The 17,413-nt window shown below is 56.9% G+C and overlaps 7 protein-coding genes across 7 annotated transcripts; 4 read left to right on the top strand and 3 right to left on the bottom strand.

The window, feature by feature from the left end:
- Positions 1-457: 457 nt before the first annotated feature.
- Positions 458-8,351, top strand: fma-PKS (polyketide synthase fmaB; the record flags this gene model as incomplete). The annotated part of the gene is made up of 11 exons (XM_071033604.1): positions 458-851; positions 905-1,470; positions 1,528-1,611; positions 1,662-1,785; positions 1,844-2,440; positions 2,489-5,988; positions 6,049-6,255; positions 6,311-6,388; positions 6,442-6,857; positions 6,910-7,390; positions 7,467-8,351. 11 exons carry the CDS (start codon positions 458-460, stop codon positions 8,349-8,351), a joined length of 7,332 nt encoding a protein of 2,443 aa, XP_070882935.1.
- Positions 8,352-8,374: 23 nt separating this feature from the next.
- BJX67DRAFT_228940 (glycoside hydrolase family 11 protein) lies at positions 8,375-9,568 on the bottom strand. The gene is made up of 2 exons (XM_071025894.1): positions 9,237-9,568; positions 8,375-9,184 (listed from the first exon to the last, which is right to left on the bottom strand). Exons 1-2 carry the CDS (start codon positions 9,512-9,514, stop codon positions 8,785-8,787), a joined length of 678 nt encoding a protein of 225 aa, XP_070882934.1. The 5' UTR covers positions 9,515-9,568; the 3' UTR covers positions 8,375-8,784.
- Positions 9,569-10,145: 577 nt separating this feature from the next.
- BJX67DRAFT_228919 (uncharacterized protein) lies at positions 10,146-11,078 on the top strand. Its single transcript, XM_071025890.1, has one exon. The coding sequence runs from the start codon at positions 10,271-10,273 to the stop codon at positions 10,742-10,744; it is 474 nt and encodes a 157-aa protein (XP_070882933.1). The 5' UTR covers positions 10,146-10,270; the 3' UTR covers positions 10,745-11,078.
- BJX67DRAFT_228927 (putative cell wall anchored protein) lies at positions 10,966-13,325 on the top strand. Its single transcript, XM_071025892.1, has 7 exons — positions 10,966-11,322; positions 11,386-11,460; positions 11,509-11,775; positions 11,839-12,116; positions 12,164-12,351; positions 12,398-12,605; positions 12,662-13,325. Exons 1-7 carry the CDS (start codon positions 11,187-11,189, stop codon positions 13,115-13,117), a joined length of 1,608 nt encoding a protein of 535 aa, XP_070882932.1. The 5' UTR covers positions 10,966-11,186; the 3' UTR covers positions 13,118-13,325.
- On the top strand, positions 13,326-14,700 carry BJX67DRAFT_228921 (intradiol ring-cleavage dioxygenase). Its single transcript, XM_071025891.1, has 2 exons — positions 13,326-14,258; positions 14,314-14,700. Exons 1-2 carry the CDS (start codon positions 13,534-13,536, stop codon positions 14,585-14,587), a joined length of 999 nt encoding a protein of 332 aa, XP_070882931.1. The 5' UTR covers positions 13,326-13,533; the 3' UTR covers positions 14,588-14,700.
- Positions 14,701-14,746: 46 nt separating this feature from the next.
- On the bottom strand, positions 14,747-16,113 carry BJX67DRAFT_228932 (non-structural maintenance of chromosomes element 1 family protein). The gene is made up of 3 exons (XM_071025893.1): positions 15,905-16,113; positions 15,226-15,845; positions 14,747-15,181 (listed from the first exon to the last, which is right to left on the bottom strand). The coding sequence occupies exons 1-3, from the start codon at positions 16,032-16,034 to the stop codon at positions 14,906-14,908; spliced, it is 1,026 nt and encodes a 341-aa protein (XP_070882930.1). The 5' UTR covers positions 16,035-16,113; the 3' UTR covers positions 14,747-14,905.
- A 185-nt stretch (positions 16,114-16,298) lies between these two features.
- BJX67DRAFT_362111 (zinc finger CCCH domain-containing RNA-binding protein) lies at positions 16,299-17,309 on the bottom strand. The gene is made up of 2 exons (XM_071029960.1): positions 16,831-17,309; positions 16,299-16,768 (listed from the first exon to the last, which is right to left on the bottom strand). Exons 1-2 carry the CDS (start codon positions 17,129-17,131, stop codon positions 16,440-16,442), a joined length of 630 nt encoding a protein of 209 aa, XP_070882929.1. The 5' UTR covers positions 17,132-17,309; the 3' UTR covers positions 16,299-16,439.
- Positions 17,310-17,413: the final 104 nt, after the last annotated feature.

The following is a 17,413-nucleotide window of genomic DNA, read 5'->3' as shown; positions in this document are numbered from 1 at the left end:
ATACTATGCACCACCCTCCCTCTTTGACCCCCCTCTTCGACCCCCCAGCTGCTCAGCCCCTGTCAGAAGGATCAAGCTACGAACGCCCCGCGCGTGGTAATACAGCACTGACGATAATCTCAGCATGCATCAACTCCGCCGCAGGGGCTGTTTCTCGTATAATCTACAGATAGATAGGAATTCCGCAGGGATCTGTGAAGAAACGCAATTTCCGCCCAATAGGGTCCTGGAGGGGAGTATACTCGGTATGCAAATCCGCCGTTTCAGACCAGAGCCTCTCTGTGGCGAGATGTGGCCAGGGAGCGTCGGTTTCTCTATATCTACGCATGTACTGCTTGTACACACTTGGGATGACCGGTAGACCCCTTATACTCCAAGGTTTTCCATCTATACCCCATCATAGACACTGTATAGACAATCACAGACACATACGACATCTATATCCAACACTGTGTCCATGTCCACACCCCCAGAACCAATCGCCATTCTCGGCTTCGCCTGCCGTCTGTCCGGCGGAAGCACAAACCCACGCAAACTCTGGGAGCTGCTCGAGCGCGGCGGGATCGCCTCGAACAAGGTGCCGGAGAACAGATTCAACCTCGACGCCCACTGGGATGGGTCACATAAGCCGCGGACGATGCGTCCGCTGGGCGGGATGTTCCTGGAGGGCATCGACCCGGCAGACTTTGACGCATCGTTCTTCGAAATCTCCAAGACAGACGCTATCTCCATGGATCCGAACCAGCGGCAGATGCTGGAGGTTGTCGTTGAGGGGCTGGAGAACTCGGGGATTACCCTGGAGAGTCTGGATGGCGCGCCGGTGGGCTGCTTCGTCGGGTCCTTTGCGTCAGGTTTGTTCATCCATCCCCTGAAGTCAACCGCTAACTCGAGCGATTCTGCATAGATTACGGCGACATGCAAGGCAGAGACCCGGACGACCGACCGGCAAATATCACCGTCGGCGTCGGGCGCGCCATCCTCGCCAACCGCCTCAGCCACTTCCTTAACATCAAGGGCCCCAGCATGACCATCGACACGGCCTGCTCGGGCTCCCTGGTCGGCCTGGACGTTGCGTGCCGGTACCTACGCGCCGGCGAGATCAACGCGGCCATCGTCGCCGCCAGCAACCTGTACCTGAACCCGGAGCATGTCATGGACATTGGCGCCGTGGGCACGGCACACTCGCCCACGGGGCTGTGCCATACCTTCGACGTCGCGGCGGATGGATACGTCAAGGCCGAGGCTGTCAGTGCGATCATCGTCAAGAGGCTCTCCGATGCGATCCGCGATGGGGACCCCGTTCGCGCGGTGATTCGCGGGTCCAGCACGAACAGTGATGGGCGCACGCCGGGGATTGCGAGTCCCAGCGCTGAGGCCCAGGCTGTGGCTATTCGGGCTGCGTATGCGAACGCTGGGATTGCGGACTATAGCGAGACGAGCTATCTGGAGTGCCATGGGACGGGGACGCAGGTAAGCCTTCACCCTTCAACCTATCTTGACTATGTGTTGGCGAACTAATGCATCCAGGCCGGAGACCCGACTGAAGTCGGCGGTGCAGCGTCGGTCTTCGCAACGTCTCGCAGTCCGGAGAAGCCGCTCATTATTGGCTCTGTATGAACCACTGTCTGCATTCAGAGAATCTCTACTCATCATATGTCCAGATTAAAAGCAATGTCGGCCACGCCGAGCCCGCAGCCGGCAACTCCGGCCTTCTCAAGGCTGTGCTGGCCATCGAGAACGGCATCATCCCCGGGAATCCGACCTTCGAGAACCCCAGCCCAAAGAGTACGCCCCTTTCCCTTTGCAGACGTACCATACAAGTCCACTCATCTCTTATGTACAGTCGACTTCGCCGGATGGAAGGTCAGAGCCTCACGCACCGCCATCCCCTGGCCCGCCTCGTCGATCCGCCGTGCCAGCGTCAACTCCTTCGGCTACGGGGGCTCAAACGTCCACGTCGTCGTCGAAGAAGCGCGTCTCCCCCACGGCCCACGACACGTCTCGTCATACCAGTCCGATGATGCGGACTTCGATCTAGACGACGAGCTCGAAGAGAGCCGCCCGCATACGCTCGTCGTCTCGGCCAACGACGAGGCGACCCTGCGCGCCAACATCCGTGCCCTAACGAACCACCTCATCAACCCCAGGGTCAAGGTGAAGCTGTCTGACCTCGCGTATACGCTGTCGGAGAGACGCTCGCGATTCTTCCATCGCGCATACCTGACCACAACGAGCACGGACTTCGACGAGAACGCCTTCGTGCTGGGCAAGAAGCAGTCCGAGACCCCGCGGATTGGCTTCGTCTTCACCGGTCAGGGCGCGCAGTGGCCGCAGATGGGCCTCGATCTGCTCGAGTACTTCCCCTGGACGCGCTCAATCTTTGAGGAACTGGATGAGGTTCTCCAGCAGCTTCCCTTCCCGCCTCAATGGTCTCTCATCGGTATGGCCCCCCCCCTCTTCCTGGGAGTAGTAGGGCTGACAGCAGCAGACGAACTCACGCAACCTCGCACCGCGGAACATCTCCGTCAACCTGAATTCTCCCAACCGCTCGTCACGGCCCTCCAGCTGGCCATTTTCGCCATCCTTCAGAGCTGGGGTGTCTCGCCCACCGCCGTGATCGGGCACTCCTCTGGCGAAATCGCAGCCGCGTATGCAGCGGGCCTCCTCACCCGCGCCGGCGCAATCGTCGCAGCCTTCTATCGTGGCCGCGCCGCTCTCAACCGGAAGGACGAGGTAGATTGCAATGTCGGCATGTTGGCTGTGGGACTCGGCGCCGACGCCCTTACCCCCTACCTGGAAGAGCAGGAGGAGAAGCACGGAGAAAGAAGCGCCTGGATTGCCTGCTACAACAGCCCGAGCAGTCTCACTGTCTCCGGCAAGAGACCGACACTAGAGGCGCTGGAGGCCGCGCTGAAGGCCGACGGACACTTCGCGCGCCTGCTGCAGGTCGACCTGGCGTATCACTCACAGCTCATGGGCGTCATCGGCGAGGAGTACGAGGCCCTCCTCCAAGCCTACGGTTTCCAGTCCACCCCCGGGAACGACCAGGAGGTCAGCATGTTCTCCTCCGTCACCGGGAAGAAGAAGACAGACGCCGCAGACGCACTATACTGGAAGACGAACATGGTCTCGGCCGTGCGGTTCGACGACGCCGCGCGCGAAATGCTCACGTCCAGCCCGGGCAGCGCGCCCAACTTCCTCATCGAAATCGGCCCCTCGGGCGCCCTGGCCGGACCCATAAAGCAGATCCAGAAGACCCTGCCGAGAGAGGGCGCGAACATCGTATACGCCCCCGCGTGGTCTTGCGGCGCGAAAGCCGGATATTCGCTCTTCGACACGGCCGGTCGACTATTCACCGCCGGGCACGTCGTCGACTTCACGCAGGTGAATCGGTACAATGATAATGTCGTTAGGCCCTTGACGATCGTTGACCTCCCCAACTACGTCTGGAACCACTCGATCAAGTACTGGCACGAAAACGCCGCAAGCCGCGACTGGCGCTTCAAGAAGTTCGTCTCCCACGATCTCCTGGGGAGCAAGGTGCTCGCGACCTCGTGGCAGTCGCCGAGCTGGCGCGCGCACCTGAATCTCGCCAACGTGCCCTGGCTCAGGGACCACAAGATGGGCGCGAACGTGCTGATGCCCGGGTCCGGGTTCATCAGCATGGCGCTGGAGGCGCTCTGGCAGAAGCACAAGGCGACTGGGGCCGAGGGCAGCACGCCGGAGTCGGCGAACGAACTCGCGTACCGGTTTCGCAATGTCCGGTTCGACAAGGCGCTTGTCCTGGAGGAGGGGAAGGATACGGAGGTTCTCGTGTGGCTCACACAGCAGCAGCAGCAGTCCGGGGGCAAGGCATGGCATGAGTTCCGCATTGCGTCGACGAACGGGGATCTGGTGATTGACCATTCGTCTGGGCTTGTGCGTGTCCAGGATGCCGTTGAGGAGACGATTCCCACAGACCAGGCTGGAGGAGACTTGACGTACCCAACCGCCGGACGCCTGTGGTACAAAGCGCAGAGCGAGATCGGGTACGGGTTCGGCCCTGCGTTCCAGAAGCTCATCCAGGTGGAATCGACCAGCGGCCAGCGGCACGGACGCAGTCTGGTTTCTCTGGCAGAGCCTGAATCAAGATGGAATCCCCAGTCTTACTACCCTGTCCACCCGGCGTCCCTGGATGGGTGCTTCCAGACGGTCACGCCGTCTCTGTGGGCTGGTGAGCGCAGCTCGCTCAATGCCGTCGTTGTGCCGTCGTTACTCGACGACCTGGTCATCAACAGCGTCCCGAGGACCCTGACAACCGGGCTGTCCCTCGCAAACTCGCAATACTCCGGGCGTGGCCGTCCCTCCGAAGCGAAGAGCTACGTCGCCAACTGCACCGTGTACGACCCCGAGACAGGCGCGCTGCTCGTGAAGATGCGCGGGCTTCGCTTCGCAGAGCTCGACACGGGCGTCGTCAAGGAAGATCCTCACACCTTCGACCAGATCCTGTGGAAGCCCGATATCACCTTCCTGTCTCAGGAGCAGCTGCTGGATCTCCCGGATGCTGCTGCTGCTGCTACTCCTCGTGACCGAATTGACAGTGTGATTGACCTCATCGCGCATAAGACGCCTGCGCTCAAGGTCTTGGAGATTTCCCTCGATCCGGCGGATACATCGTCGTCGCTCTGGTTTGATAGCGGCGACGCGTCGTCTCGGGCTGCGTACCTTGAGTATACCTTTGCTGCGGTCGACGGCCGGAAGCTCGTCAGCGTGCAGACGCAGCACGAGGAGAAGCGGAACACATCGTTCTTGTTGCTGAACGCGGCAAAGGAGGGGCTGGACCTCCCTCAGGACAGCTTCGATCTATCCATCGTGAAGGTCGGAGACGACGCTGGCGAGGAGCTCCTGAGACAGCTTGCCCTAGCCCTCTCCTCATCTGGCGGGTATACGCTGCTCGTCCAGAGTAAGGACAGCGAGCCTGCGTTTGGCACTTCCGGGTCTGGCTCTGCACGGTCGTCGTCTCCTCCACGGTCGTCTCCAGGCACACCGGACGGAGTCAAGTCTCCTGAAGTCACAATCGAGTCCTCGTTCGCGACAACCCCCCTGTTGGAGGCTGAATCTGGGCCCAAGCCCAAGATCCCCGAGCTGGCCCTGCAGTCGGAGATTCCTGCGCATCACGCAGTTACAACGACGGAGGGGGTCGAATTACCAGGACTAGGCACGGCTCTCGAAGTCGCAATCAGCGAGAGTACCAAAGCCTCATTATACCACCCCCCGCCATCGGCCGAGGTGCACGACCCCAAGTCACAAACCCTGGTCATCCCGCGCTTCTCAAGCAATTCTTCTCTATCCCCATCGCTCAGGGAAGCTCTCGAGTCCTCCGGCTGGACCATAACAGAGCAACCACTGCCGTTCACCCAGCCAGCCGCAGGGACAGCCATCCTAATCCTCGACGAACTGACCACCCCAGTCCTCTCCACAATCAACGCAGAGCAATGGACCGCCCTCCAGTCCCTCGTCGCCTCAGGAAACCCGTTCCTCTGGGTAACCCAGGGCGCACAAGTGAAAGTAACCAACCCCAACACGGCACTCGCACCCGGCCTCTTCCGCGTGATCCGGATGGAAGACGCAAACGCAAAGCTGACCACGCTAGACGTGGAATCCCCCACAGGCCCGGCAACGGACGCAGCCATCCGGCGCGTCCTGGAGTTCGTCCGCGCGCCGCGTCCGAAACAGTTCGTGGAGACGGAGTTTGCGGAGCGCGATGGCCTACTCTATGTCCATCGTGTTGTGCCCGATGGGCCGGTTAACGAGTTCAAGCGTGTTGAGAGGCACGGCGCTGAGCCGGTCGTGAGGGATCTGCATGGCTCCAGGGCGGCGGTTTCGCTGCGGGCTGAGCGCATGGGCACGTTCCAGGGTCTCACATGGGCGGAGAATGGCGTTGGGGAGGTCCCCGTGGGGGAGGGGCGTGTCGAGGTCGAGGTGCTTGCGGCTGGGGTGAATTTCAAGGTGAACCTGAACTAAACTCCTTCTCTCCGACGCGGGATGTTCCGGCTAACGAGGGTATAGGATGTCGCTGTGACGATGGGCATCGTTCCTGAGAACGAATATACCCTCGGCTACGAGGCTGCGGGTATCGTCCGGCGTCTTGGGCCAGGAGTGACCAAGTTTAGCGTTGGAGATCGAGTGTGCTTCTTGGTTAATGGCAGTTATGCGAACCGCTTGCAGGTTCCTGTCGGACGGGCTCATGTATTCCCTGACTGGATGACTTTTGAGGTAATCGCCAGCCATCCATGGACGTTCTCACAATGCAGCCCTAACAAGTCTATAGGAAGCAGCAACCATCCCGTCTGTCTACCTCGCGTCTATATACTCTTTGTACCACCTCGCGAACCTCAAGGATGGCCAGGTAAGCCCCCGCAAGCTCGTCTATTATTTGCTCAACCTTCTCTAACAACGCAGACCGTCCTCATCCACTCTGCCTCCGGCGGCGTCGGTCTCTCCGCGATCCAACTCGCCCAGTACAGGAACGCAGAGGTCTTCGTCACAGCCGGCACAGACGAAAAGCGCCAGTTCCTCGCGGACACCTACGGAATCCCTCACGACCACATCTTCTCGTCGCGCACCACCGACTTCGCCGCCGCAATCTTGAAGCAGACCCACGGCCGCGGCGTGGACGTTATCCTCAACTCGCTGACCGGCGAGATGCTAGATGAGTCCTGGCGCATCACGGCCGACGGAGGGACCTTCGTCGAGATCGGGAAGAAGGACATTGTAGATAGGAACTCGCTGTCCATGGAGCCGTTCGACCGCAATTGCTCGTTCCGGGCGATGGATTTTTCGTATACGAAGGACATTTCGGATTCCCTGATTGATCGGTATGTCTTGTCTTTCCTCCGTGCTGTATACTCAGAGTGCTGACAGTGACAGCCTACTTGACGAGATATTTGACCTCGTGAACGCCAAACACATCAGTGCAATCCACCCCATCACCACCTTTGGCTTCGACGATATCCCCTCCGCCCTCGCGCATATCCGAGGCGGCCGACACATCGGGAAGGTTGTCATCTCCAGCGGCGAGAACCCCCATGTCCAGGTGCCCATCCGGCCTGCTGTTCGGCAGCTTGTGCTCCGCGAGGACGCATCCTACCTTATCGTCGGCGGGCTCAAGGGCCTCTGCGGGAACCTGGCAATCCACATGGCGAGACACGGAGCGCGTCGGATCATTGTCATCTCCCGGAGCGGGATCGCGGACAAGGCTTCTCAAAAGACTGTTGCGAACTGCCGTTCGTACGGTTGCGAGATCATCGAAGCAAAGGGAGACGTTGGCGACATCAACTTCGCCCGGAAGGTCTTCCAGGAAGCCTCTCCCCCCATTGCCGGGGTTATCCAAGGCGCTATGATTCTCAAGGTAAGCCCCCTCCCCTAGCCCTCCATTACTCCGTAAACGAATAGAATAGACAGACAGACCACTTACACACGAACAGGACAAACCCTACGAAACAATGACAGTCACCGACTACCACAGCGCCCTCCACGCCAAACTCCACGGCACCTGGGCCCTACACCACGCCTCCCTCGAGCACCACCACCACCACGCCTCCCGCCCCCTCGACTTCTTCACCCTCCTCTCCAGTATCTCCGGCATCGTCGGCAAAAAGGGCCAATCCAACTACTCCGCCGCCAACACCTTCCTCGACGCCTTCGCCCACTACCGTCACGCCCAGGGGCTCCGTGCCAACGCCGTCGACCTCGGCCTCATCGAGGATGTCGGCTACGTCGCCGAGCAGGGCGGCATGGACACCCACTTCGACAAGAGGCAGTGGACGCCTATCCTGGAGCGCACCCTGCGCCAGATCCTAGGCCTCTCGATCATGCAACAAGCCGGGCTTGGGATCACAAGCACAGAGACGCCCATCAACCCTGCGTCCGCGGCGCAACTCGTAACGGGGATCGGGTTCCCGCTCCCCGATGACTCGGATCTCCGCCGCGAGGCGCGATTCGGGTATCATTTTGCGCAGCGCGCGGCTGATTCCACCGGCAAGGACGGAAACAGTGGCGGAGGCAAGGGCGACCAGGCGATCCGGGCGTTCAAGATGCTGCATAGGTCTGGCGGCGACGTAGTGGCACCGGTCAATGTCGCTGTGGAGCTTGTTGCGGCGCAGTTCACGAAGATCCTGCGTCTTGAGACGGAGCTGGAGCCTGCGAAGTCGCTGATGGCGTATGGGCTGGACTCGCTGGCGGCGGTGGAGTTGAGGAATTGGGTGCGTCTGGAGCTGGGGGCGGAGTTGCCGACGCTGGATGTTACCAATGCGAGCTCGTTGATTGCGCTGTGTGAGAAGTTGGTGAGTAAGTTGCCGGCGGCGGAGTAGAAGGATTTCTTTTGGGAATAGAAGGTTCATTGCATGGAGGTAGAGTTGTAGCTAGCTTGTAGGAAACTCAGCATTGACAAGGCCAGAAGTAATACGGTACGGGTATCAGGCCTTGATGCGGTTCAGTCCGTGGAAATTGCTGTAGACTGTCTACAATGGAAGGCTCTCCGTGCCGGACTGGCTATAGGAAAAGTAGCAGATCCGCAGCGGATGGGAATTTTCAGCTTAGAGGTAGAAAGATGAAGCATCGTTTTGAATATAGCTATAGCGATCGACAATGTCTACACTAACATATAGACATTAATGAGAGCCACCATTTCTTCCTACCGGGACGGACAGCCGCCCCAGCCAAGCGCAAGCCACACGAATACCAAGTTCCACTCCCACTCCCACTAAACCACTTGGCCACGGCAGGCGTCAAGTCTCGATGCGCCTAGGAAACCGTCATGGCAGCGTATCCGCTGCTCTGATATCCCTCGGTCGCCAGAATCTGATAGTTGTGGTTGCCCAGACGCATGCCAAGCCCAGACCAAGCATTGAAGTGCGCGCCAACGTTAACACTCCCGGAGGTTCGGTGGTTTTGACGGACAGACCAGAACTGCTGGAAGTCCTTGTTGCCTTCGATCGAAGGCGCGTTGTAACGCATAGCAGTGTAGATGTCGTAGTTGCTGCCGTCAGCGTACACAGTTCCACGGTGCTGTGCGCCGCTGCCGGGGTTGTAATTGCCATAGGATTCCACGATGTAATACTCGATCAAAGGGTTCTGAGTCCACCCGTAAATAGAAAGGTAACCGTTGCCGCTGGGTTGGAAGGTACCGCTGAAATTGATAGTCCTGCTGGAATTAGCGTTTCTCATCCACCAGGGCCTTCAAAAAAAAATCGCACCTTGTAGCTCCAGGGTTCCATCCTTTTCCGCCGACAAAATTGCCCACGTTGGACCACTGCACATTGTAGGATCCTCCAGCAGTGTTGGTGTAGGTCACAGAACCGCCGCCATCGGTCCAGAAGGAGTAGTAGTACCCGTCATGGTAACCAGTAGAACTGGGAGTCGAACGCGCCAAAAGCTCCGTCTCATTGGTAGAGCGTTCAAACTGCTCGGTTGGAGCAGCCAAAGCTCCAACAGCGGCAGAGTAGGCAAGGAGAAGGGCCGAGAAGGAAACCATCTTGATCGTTTGGAAATCTGAACTTGTTCTGAGGGCTTATTTGACGATCTTCTCCAGAAGGAAACGGTCCACTTTATAGGATCAGCGGTCAAGCACCGAAATGTGAAGAATATCGAATATCAGCCGATGCCGCTTGCCGGACCAACATTTCAGGCTGGTCGGTTGAATTTCGACAACGGAGCGTCTCATCAATGATCGCGAAATTGCAACGCCGGTGGCCACCCAGGGTCTCGAGAATCCAGTCAAGAAACGACGGCTGGTCTCGGCAAGCCACAGTTTCTTTTCTAACCAACACTAAAGGTGAATAGGCTGATATCGACGTTTCTTCAGCATCGCTTCCCGTCGGCTCCTTGTCCCAAACGGAAGTTGCAGAATTCTGTCGCGCGGCCAAGAACCAACAAGAACCACGAAGAAGCCACCAGGTGATTTCACCAGAGCCAAAACATAGGCTGAAGTGATCTGCAATATACCCAATTGCTCCAGGGATCACATGGCGCATCGACATCCCCCCAGGATTGGTGTTCGTGGGGAGGCCAGATTGCGGGGAGATGGTCTAGGCCCGACCAAGATCGCGCTTGTGCCGAATTCCATCCATATCGACGACGACAGTAAGGGCCGAATGGCGCAACCGAAACCCTTCAGTGCGGGTAAACGGAAGGAATATCGAAGATCAAAGCCTGATTGAGCCTCCCAGATACCCTTCTCTCCTGCCTCGAAGGGGCGCGGGGTGGACACGACCTTGGCTTTCAGAGTCAAATGCGCAGTGCTCCGTCTCTGGTTCGGGTGATGTCGCGGGGAAGGACTCGAGCCATGCGACTGGTCAACAAATCGAAAAGATCAAAGTCGAGTCTCAGGGACGACCGAGTCTGTGTCAATCATCAGGGCGAAGAACCTCTCACCAAGGCCCAGGAAGGGTCCGGTCACGTGCCAAGCTCAGTTGCTGACTCAGTTTCACGTGACATCACTTGCCAAGGCTGGTGGAGAACGAAATCCAACGAAATCCAACGAAATCATCTCCAAGACGATGAAGATCCCCGGTCCATTCGATATCAGGTCCAGTTCATCGAGGAGCGGTTCAACAAATCGTGCGAGAGAGTGTACCCCCGATCATTGGACCGGAGCGAGAGCCTTGGAAAGGAAGGGACTGCCGTCCACTCTGCGCCACTCTGGGGAGCCGCAACCGCCAAGAACGGTGGGCTGCCTCGTGCACTCCATAGGGCTGGAGGATGAAAAGGAACAACAAGCAAGGAACAATGCAGAGGACGGTTGCGGATGGTTGAGAAACATGAGGGGGAAATGGGGGTTGATATGTGGCAGGCTGTCCAACCTTTTAACCGTCCAACATCCTCCAGACGTCCAACACATCCATCATTGGCCCATCCATTGCAGATCTCTATCTGGGAAGGCAAAAGCCAACGAAGATTGCTGGGATGCTGCGCTGCTCGCGTTGGCTGGGAGGCGTGCAGATCATTCAACGTGCGACTGCTGACGACAACACAGGCAGGGATCCGCGGGGCCGTGAGACATGCCGATCAGAACCCCTGCTCCAAGGGCCTGACACACGACGATCCGAAAGCCTTTTCTTCCTCCCCAAAGTCCAAAGGATTGACTCCCTGTTCCTGATCTTCCCGGTGTGCGACCAGGTCAACTTCGCGACGACGCCCTCGACAACATGTCGTGGTTGGTTTGTCTCCTGGTCGTGTGGATGGCTGTCAAGGTGGCTGGGAGCAGCGCAGTTCCCACGGTCGCGAAACGACACGCCCTGAGCGACCTCTCTGGGGGGTTTTGTCGAAATTACAAGTTTGGGGGTACGTGAGACACAGGGTTTCCCCGATTAGCCTGATGTTGTGTCAGGGATAACGATGTTCCAGCGACCATTGCCGACAATGTTCTCTACATGGTTGGACTCGACGGGGGAATTGTCCCTGACGATAACGATGCCTCACGTATGCCTTGCCCCTCCCGACTCGTCTGTCTCCGCTAATTGTGATCAGACAACTACCTCGTCGAGGTTGACCTTGCACGTCCAGTGAACTTAAGAGACGGGTCGAATTTCAAACTGAGCTTGATATCTTCCGATGTCCCCAATTTGAAGGACCAAGCCCTCTGGTCAAACCAAGATAACACCACTCTTTTCAGCTACGGCGGACGTGGCGCGAGCAATACTTCGGCCGACGATGGGGTGTGGACATACACCGTTTCAGATGGAACATGGGAACTGCAGCAGACAAGCGTCAAGCCCGTCCGGCTCTCTTACGGCGGTACAAACCCCAGCCAACTAGCGAGCACGAACTCCAACCAAAGCTAATTTACAACCTGCATAGCACACGTCGACGTCCCGGAGATTCAGGCTGCGTATTGGATCGGCGGTTATCAGAGCAGCGACACCACGCTGTCAATCACGGATGACACGAAGGTGTACGCCACAGGCATGATCCAGTTCAACACGACCACACAGGAGTTCTCGCTGCTCGACGCTCCCTTCACGCCGGTCCAGGAAGGCGCCCTTGTTCATATCCCGGTCGGCGAGCTAGGTGTCCTGGTCTACTTCGGCGGGGAAGTCCCTTCGGTTCAGAGCGGTACCAACGCGGAGCTTACCCCGGTAGGTCCATCACGTGTACGAATAATAGGACCTGCTAACGGACTTAGAACACCTGGAACTACGTGCAGATCTATGATATCGCGTCAGGAGAGTGGTATAATCAGACAACCACCGGCGATGTCCGTCCAAGGACACAATTTTGCGCCTCTGTCGTCCACGATTCTTCCTCTTCCTCATTCCAAATCTACGTAATTAGCGGTGCGGACTTTGAAACTCAGGATATCATAACAGGCGTGTATGTATCCCCCCCAAGCTGTTTGAGCCTAGACTAATCAACACAGTTCATACCTGTCCATCCCGTCGTTCAAGTGGTACAAAGCAGGCGGCCTTACAAAGGGCCGAATGACGCACACCTGCCAGGCGTACGGGCGACAGATATTCGGCCTTGGTGGACGCCAGGCCTGGGCAGATAACTTCACCGCTGGCTGCTACGACACACCTGCATTTATCTACGATGCCCAATCCGAAGTTGTCCGGATGGACTTCGACGTATGTCCAATTCCCAAGGTATTGCGGAACATTCAACTAACTAACAAACTCTATAGCCCGGGCTATCGACCTACTCCATCCCCTCGGCAACAGCAGAGGACATCGAACGCTCGCCATACCCATCAAGCTGGGCAGATCCAGCCCTACAAGCCCTCTTTCAGGTTCCGCCCGAGCCCTCGTGGACCCCGGCCGCGGCCGCGATCCCTCGCAAAAGCAAATCAACAAACACCGGCGCCATAGCGGGCGGAGTCGTCGGCGGCATCGCTGGCGTCGCGATTCTCCTCGCCGTTATCTGGTTTATTATACGATCCCGGCGACGCAAGGCGCTTCAGCGGCCAGAAGCCGCGAGCCCCATCCCACTCAAGTCTGAGCAGAAGACTGATCCAAAGGAGATGCCTGTTGATGACGCATTTGGGGAGCTCGATGAGCGGAACCACGCCCGTACTGAGCTCGGCGGAGACACCGTCCCTGTTCATGAGTTGGACGCTACAACCATGGCCAACCCCAGGTAGCGTGCGGGGGCCCGCCGGGAAGAAAGATGGGCGATCCGTCTCGACCTTAATACGAGCTTATCGGCTCCGCGTGTATATATCAAGTTATAATGCATATTAGATGAGCAAGCGCACACACACATACACTACACATCCCTCCGAAACACTTGTGATATCCTCATACCTAGTAGATGCTCCGTGGCACGGGCACCCCCTGTCAGCTTCTCCACAGATCTGAGTCTCTCCACATGGGGTTCCTTTGTGGGGCGTCGAGCAGCCACATGGATCTCCCCGAGCCAGCAACCCCCTTGCTCGATTCCTCCAAAACACCAATCATCCTCATAATTGACTGATATCAAACTGCATACCTTCAACGAAGCTTGCCTCTTCCATCTACACCAAGCAAACCCCAGTCATCAGACAGATCCCCTAGCAAGATGCCGCCCTCGGACATACCCCGCACCCTCCCCCCGATGAAGGACCTCACGACGGAAAACATCACCGAAAACGTCCATTTGGTAAACAGTCAATGCACCGACCCGCGCCTGCGCTACCTCCTCCACAGAATCGTAACGCACCTGCACGACTTCTGCCTCGAGACCCGACTCAGCTCAGAAGAATGGCAAGCAGGGATCCAGTTCCTCACGCAGATCGGGCAGATCAGCGATGACCTGCGGCACGAGATGATCCTGCTCTCGGATACGTTGGGGGTTTCGAGTCTCGTTGACGCGATCAATCACCCGCGGCAGCCGCCAGCGACGGAAGGGACGGTGCTGGGACCGTTCCATACGCATGATGCGGAGGATATGCAGCATGGGGCGGTTTTGCATTCTGATCCTGATGCAACTAGGTTGCTTGTTCTTTGCTCTATTAAGGATACGCAGGGGCGGCCGGTGGACGATGTGAAAGTTGATGTGTGGGAGGGTGACTCGAAGGGGTTCTACGATGTGCAGAATCCGAATCGGGCGGGACCCGATGGACGCGGAGTATTGAGGTCCGATTCTGAAGGGAACTTTTTCTTCCAGGCCATTGTCCCTGTACCGTACCCGATTCCGATGGATGGGCCTGTGGGGAAGATGTTGAACGCGCTGGGGAGGCATCCGAATCGGCCAGGCCATGTGCACTTCATGCTTGATAAGCCTGGGTACGATCTTTTGATAACGTGAGTGTTTTCGGCATACCCAGTCAGAGGATTGAGTGGAGGCTAACGGAAGCAGTGCGCTATACCCTCGAGGAGATCCATACGAGACATCCGACCCAGTATTTGGTGTTAAGGAGTCGCTGATTGTTGACCTGTCAACTGTTGAAGATGAGGGTATGGCTGCGAAGTACGGCGTCAAGGTTGGTACAAAGCTGCTCACGCATGACTTTGTGCTTTTGAGTGAGCAGGAGGCGCGGGAGTTGCGGAGGAAGAACGCAGTTGAGGCGATGGAGAAGCAAGGGCGGAAAGTCGTCTTCCATAAAGATTTGCCAATTCCAGCCGACAACTAAGCTATCCATTCTGTTTTTGGAGACAAGAGATTGCCGTCGCGAGATATAGCATACTGTTCAGCACAGCCAAACCCGGGGCCATTGCGCGCGTTCTCTCAATGTCGAGCCAGAGTTATAATGGTATTCGGTAAATTTGTAATTCGGTCGGTCCACGAGCCGTAATGGGGAGATAGTGATCATGTCTGGCGCTTAAGATCGTCGGAGTGCACGGGACAGCCGGATGTGATGATGACAGTGGCGGTAAGGGCCTTGAACCCTCCCTCGAAAGACGACTACATATGGGCTAACAGGCCCGTTCGACAGCCCGACAGACAACCCTCAATCACTGTCTTCCCCATCCATATCCTCATTCACAGGGTCCGACGATTGTGTCAATTGCGTCTCCTGTGTACTTGGTCCAACAGCACTCCTCCGTGGGGGATTATTGTTTCGTCTGTTCTGGCCCGACGTAATGGCGCGCTCTCCAACAAATTTATTTCCAGGCCATGGTGCCCTGCACACAGGGCACTGCTCTGCTTTCTGGACCCGGAAGAAATTGCGCATACAGTGGTCGTGCAATCGGCCCCCGCACTCGCGGTTACCACAACGTTGGCCCTATATAGTCAGTATACCATCATCCGGAGGGACAATAAACTTACAACAGTGATGATATCCTTGCATGCTGCACAAAACTTAATCTTGTTATGCCTTCTACCATCACCATCCTCGTCATTGTACGTCGCAACGAGCCAACCACGTAGTTCCATAAGGCCACGCGGACTCAAGGTATAGTACCCCCTCCTGCTCTTCTCCATCCAGCCGTCTTCGACAAGCTGTTTCATCACCACCTCCGCCTGCGTCATACTCAACGACTGTGCTGCCCCGCCTTGGGTCTGCTGCGTTGCAGCGCCCGACTCCCGCCGGCTCGCTTCACCAGGCACCTTCGCCAGTTGTACAGCCTCTATAGAGCTAATAGCCATGCCTTCCGTAATCCTATTATTGTTCGCTTCGAACATCTTATCGAGAATGCGCTTGATGAACGAGATATCATCCGCCGTGTACGTAGTCGCGAGCTGCGTAAGGCCGTCACTCGTCGTGTTCACAAGAGCATATACGCGTTCGGGAGCCGCATTTTCCGCGCCTTCAGCATCATTTATCTGGATTTGAGGGAGGGTACTTCGTATTTCGAGGTCGAATGGGGAGATCGCGGCGTTGGCGGCGCCGATGAACGAGGAGAGGTGCTCTTCTGTAATGTCGTCTTCGGAGACAGGTTCGCCTTCTGCTCGAAGAGCCCGTTAGTTGAGTAGCTATATCATATCCTTGGGAGAATACTCATACGGCGCACTGAGAGGATAGCAGCAAGGAGAGGCTTTGATTCTTCAAATGTGATCGTGGAGCGCGCCATTAAGGCTTGGAGAAATGCTCTGTTGCTATCATCGTAGCGGTGTCCAACCCTGCCGTCCGCCATGGTAAGTCGCCAGTGTTCCCACAAGTGATTCAAGCGGCCGACGACGAGAAGTGAAGATGGATGGAGGGGACAATCGAGGGGAGACTCCGTTGAGATGCTTTTTTCTTTGTTCGACGCGCCTGACGCGCCAAGAGTTGATGCCAAGACAGAGCCATTTTCTCCGGATCAGGCACTCCACAAAGAGAGCAGGCGCGCAGATTGGAGAAAAGACTTCGGAAGGGTTGACGGAGGAAGTTTTACGAATTCCAACTGCAATTTTCACAACAGACCAGTAAGCTAAAGGCTGTATGCCATATTTTGCCATGTCATTACTACAAAGCCTTGATATCATAACGAAGTAGAAGTACAAATGGTCAATCTCCCAACGCCACGTAGTGAACACCAGATATGAGATTCGAAGACAGCTTAATACCTCCGCCGTGTAGGCTCAGGGCTGGGGCTCCGGCTGACACTCCGCGCATCCCGACCACGGTCCTTCAACCATTTCTTCGTGCTGAGACGAAGTTCCCGGTCCAATTCGTTGCTCGGATCCTTCCGATGGATGAAGTTACAGAATCCGCCGCGCACACATCCCTCGCCACTATTTAACCGACAGCATGCTTCTCGGAAATCGGTAACCGGAGATAGTTCGCAGTATATCGGTCGCGCAGCGTACCAGCGGGAGTTCAGCGCATCACAGGCCGCCTGTGCGTCTTCTTCGTACTTGAATCGGGCGTAGACGTTTCCAATAAGATCTACGACGACATCATATTAGCCCAGCTGTCAAGCGAGGACAAGGAGAGCGTGGGAGACTCACGATCATTGTTATTATCACACACTACCAATTCTTCAAGCTCGCCGTACTTGCACATTTCGCACCATACATCCTCGTAGAAGGCGTCGAAGTGGTTTTGCAGCTGGCTCGGATTCATCTTGCTCTTCGGGTCGTAGGCAGGGTTCTGGTACATGTTGGGCATGAGGATTGTCTGGGAATAGGATGGTTTGACATGTTTGCGCGAGCACCTATCACCGTGCCTACAGGCACCGATCTTGTAGTAGAAGGAGCAGTTGACTTTGTCCTGTTCTGTTCCGAAGATGGAGGCGAGGTAGTTGGCCATTGTCGCGACGAAAGCGCGTTGCGACTTAAAAGAGCTTGCAGGTAGAAGACAGGTAGAGAGATGGGCAACCAGGTGAGGGTAAGTTGCAAAATCGCAAGTGGATATGAGAATGCAACCAAAAGAGGACAGAGGCCGTGAGGAAGATTGTTTGCTCCGATGGAGATCCCCAGCTTTGAAATGAAGATTCTCAGGTTACAGGTGAGGTGGCCTCGTTCGAAAAGTCGGGCGCCCCGAAACCAACCACGTGATGGGGCTAGTGGTGCACATGCGCAATACTACGAC

This window comes from Aspergillus lucknowensis (genome assembly GCF_044049455.1).
Source record: "Aspergillus lucknowensis strain CBS 449.75 chromosome Unknown BJX67scaffold_45, whole genome shotgun sequence".
Taxonomy (NCBI): Eukaryota; Fungi; Ascomycota; class Eurotiomycetes; order Eurotiales; family Aspergillaceae; genus Aspergillus; species Aspergillus lucknowensis.
The sequence above is the reverse complement of the archived record's forward strand: the minus strand, read 5'-3'. Positions and strand labels throughout refer to the sequence as shown.

Excerpts from the sequence above, each read along its gene's own strand:
- BJX67DRAFT_228940 (XM_071025894.1), bottom strand. The coding sequence starts at position 9,514 with ATGGTTTCCTTCTCGGCCCTTCTCCTTGCCTACTCTGCCGCTGTTGGA. Across the intron at positions 9,185-9,236 it reads TGGAACCCTGGAGCTACAAG|GACTATCAATTTCAGCGGTA; the intron begins GTGCGATTTTTT and ends TAATTCCAGCAG.
- BJX67DRAFT_362111 (XM_071029960.1), bottom strand. The coding sequence starts at position 17,131 with ATGGCCAACTACCTCGCCTCCATCTTCGGAACAGAACAGGACAAAGTC. Across the intron at positions 16,769-16,830 it reads GTGTGATAATAACAATGATC|ATCTTATTGGAAACGTCTAC; the intron begins GTGAGTCTCCCA and ends ATGTCGTCGTAG.
- BJX67DRAFT_228932 (XM_071025893.1), bottom strand. The coding sequence starts at position 16,034 with ATGGCGGACGGCAGGGTTGGACACCGCTACGATGATAGCAACAGAGCA. Across the intron at positions 15,846-15,904 it reads TGCTATCCTCTCAGTGCGCC|AAGGCGAACCTGTCTCCGAA; the intron begins GTATGAGTATTC and ends CTCTTCGAGCAG. Across the intron at positions 15,182-15,225 it reads GCAAGGATATCATCACTGTT|GGCCAACGTTGTGGTAACCG; the intron begins GTAAGTTTATTG and ends CTGACTATATAG.
- BJX67DRAFT_228921 (XM_071025891.1), top strand. The coding sequence starts at position 13,534 with ATGCCGCCCTCGGACATACCCCGCACCCTCCCCCCGATGAAGGACCTC. Across the intron at positions 14,259-14,313 it reads GGGTACGATCTTTTGATAAC|TGCGCTATACCCTCGAGGAG; the intron begins GTGAGTGTTTTC and ends TAACGGAAGCAG.
- BJX67DRAFT_228919 (XM_071025890.1), top strand. The coding sequence starts at position 10,271 with ATGCGCAGTGCTCCGTCTCTGGTTCGGGTGATGTCGCGGGGAAGGACT.
- BJX67DRAFT_228927 (XM_071025892.1), top strand. The coding sequence starts at position 11,187 with ATGTCGTGGTTGGTTTGTCTCCTGGTCGTGTGGATGGCTGTCAAGGTG. Across the intron at positions 11,323-11,385 it reads TCGAAATTACAAGTTTGGGG|CGACCATTGCCGACAATGTT; the intron begins GTACGTGAGACA and ends ACGATGTTCCAG. Across the intron at positions 11,461-11,508 it reads TGACGATAACGATGCCTCAC|ACAACTACCTCGTCGAGGTT; the intron begins GTATGCCTTGCC and ends AATTGTGATCAG.